The sequence below is a fragment of the Leptonychotes weddellii genome, unplaced genomic scaffold (assembly GCF_054177405.1).
Source record: "Leptonychotes weddellii isolate Sample4059 unplaced genomic scaffold, ASM5417740v2 HiC_scaffold_26317, whole genome shotgun sequence".
In the NCBI taxonomy this organism is placed as follows: Eukaryota; Metazoa; Chordata; class Mammalia; order Carnivora; family Phocidae; genus Leptonychotes; species Leptonychotes weddellii.
The window spans coordinates 1-1,977 of record NW_027855615.1 but is presented as its reverse complement, the minus strand read 5'-3'; the positions used below and the strand labels follow the sequence as shown (position 1 = coordinate 1,977).

At 58.0% G+C, this 1,977-nt stretch overlaps 1 protein-coding gene across 1 annotated transcript; it reads right to left on the bottom strand.

Annotated features, from left to right (window-relative positions):
• Nucleotides 1–201: 201 nt before the first annotated feature.
• On the bottom strand, nucleotides 202–1,971 carry LOC145718955 (CTP synthase 1-like). The gene is made up of 4 exons (XM_081810458.1): nucleotides 1,932–1,971; nucleotides 1,732–1,828; nucleotides 1,093–1,237; nucleotides 202–624 (listed from the first exon to the last, which is right to left on the bottom strand). The coding sequence occupies exons 2-4, from the start codon at nucleotides 1,751–1,753 to the stop codon at nucleotides 540–542; spliced, it is 252 nt and encodes an 83-aa protein (XP_081666584.1). The 5' UTR covers nucleotides 1,754–1,828; nucleotides 1,932–1,971; the 3' UTR covers nucleotides 202–539.
• Between the last annotated feature and the right edge of the window lie 6 nt (nucleotides 1,972–1,977).

Below are 1,977 nucleotides of genomic sequence, written 5' to 3'. Positions count from 1 at the left end.
CACAACCACCCACGTCAGGAACATACAAACGCAGTCAGTGAAGACTGACATTCCAAGTCTGCCCGATAAGCGTTCCGATTTTAAGGGATTTCCAGAATAAGCAGCAATCAACATAAGTGTTGTATGTTGTGTCAATTTTAAAGCACTTCCCGACGAAAGCCTGAGTTTCTACAAACATGACCATTCTGTCACATCGGTCACCTCCTTCAAGATTCTCCAAGTTTATGGCTACATGAGATAACAGGGTCTGAGAGCCCAGTTCCCCCAGGTTTGGTCAGACTGGCACCTGAATGTCACAATCGGCAACAAGACAACTGCCCAGTGGCTGGTGTCCCTTCCACCCTGCACTGGAGCCCCGAGGCCCGGGGGACACCGACGCTGTAACTCAGGGAGGCCTCGGCCACCTGATACCCACACCAACCTTACTCTGGCAGATAAAATCCTCAACATCAGACTTTCACGACAGCTTACAATTCTAGCGTAATCACCATTCAAACGAACGAAGATACTAGAGCTGAGAAATGCCACTTACGTTACCATCAGTCGTGATTTATTGATGGGAACTTCAATTCGGTGATTTCAGAGTCCGGGGAGCTGCTTCCACTCCTGTCACTGTAGGTGTCCCTGTGGAATTCGGATGGTTTATTCACCCGCTTTCCTCTCTGTGTCCCTAGCCACAGACCCACAGGACCCTCTTCCGCACACAGCAGGCATCAGGGAGATGCTCTCCTGCCTCACGTACTGAGCACAGAGCTGCAAAGGGGTTTTCTTCTAGTTAGGGAAGCTACACGTTCGGTTTGTACTTCACTCCTGGAACTCCAACCCCCAGCTCAGAGTGAGGAACCGGTTCTGAAGGAAGGGAGCGGCGAGGCAGGGATCCACCGGGGCTGTGAGAGCCAGCGGCCCACGGACCCCAGGGCCACGCCGCCACACGCGAGCCCGGGGACCAGGTGCCATACTGACGGCCCGGACCCCGCACAGGGGAAGCTCCAGGCAGCACACAGGCAGCCCGAGGGGACCCCCGGGGAGGAGAGCACGCCCGCTGTGACGAGCCGGGGGCCCCCCCGACAGACTAGAGAAGAGTGACCGCACCTGGGCGAGAGCCTGCAGCCTTTCTGAAGGTAATGCGGGAGCCTCCCCACGGAGGCCAGCAGGAGGCCAAAGTACGGAGGTGAAGGCTTGATGGGCCTGGACAGGAACTCAGGGTGGTACTGAACCCCAACGAAGAAGGGATGATCTGAAACAGAAACGCCAAAGCAGCACTTTTGTCACGTGCATAGAACACAGGAGATGAGCAAACCCTGTCAGATACTTCACGTTTCTACAGACCCTAAAATTACCTAAAACTAGCATCTTGATGGGAATGCAGGTAAAGGCAGCCCCAAAGCTGGGGGGAGCAGACGCCCTGGCCCCGCACACTGTCGCCCTGCTGGCTGACGGGCCCTCCTCTCCCAGGTCCCCACCCGGCTGGCCCTGCTCCCCGGCTTCCTCCCATCAGAAGCGGGGCTCAAGGACCAAGGGCGAGCTCTCATTCTGGAGAATGAGGACCAAGGCCAGAAGCGCAGCACTGCCCACGGGAGGATGGGCTCCCCGGGGCCCCGGGCGCCTGTTCCCCAAGAGCACCCCCAGCAGCACGGGGCTGCCTCCTCCGGCCGTCAGGTCAGCGCTCCCAGGCCCCCGCGCCCAGACCTGCTAAGCCCCCCTCACCCCCGACGGCCACCCCGCACTCACCCTCCAGCTCCACGATCTCCATCCTCTCTCCCCCAACGTCCTGGCCGACGAACTTCAGGCCCTGCTCTTCCAGACACTTCTTCAGGACTGGATTCACCTGCGGGCACACGAAGAGTAAGTCGGCTGACCTCTCAGCTTGCTGCGTTTCCAGAGTCGCCAGCAGGAGAAAAGTTGAAAGGTCACTAAGCTCAACTCCTCACCTCAAATCTGTGGCGGTGCCTCTCTTCCAGGTAATCTGGATCTCCA

What these genes read in the sequence shown, in the direction of transcription:
- LOC145718955 (XM_081810458.1), bottom strand. Translation starts at nt 1,753, where the DNA reads ATGGAGATCGTGGAGCTGGAGG. An exon ending in GGAGATCGTGGAGCTGGAGG is followed by an intron (nt 1,238 to 1,731) that starts GTGAGTGCGGGG and finishes TTTCTGTTTCAG; the next exon opens with ATCATCCCTTCTTCGTTGGG. An exon ending in GGCTGCAGGCTCTCGCCCAG is followed by an intron (nt 625 to 1,092) that starts GTGCGGTCACTC and finishes CGAATTCCACAG; the next exon opens with GGACACCTACAGTGACAGGA.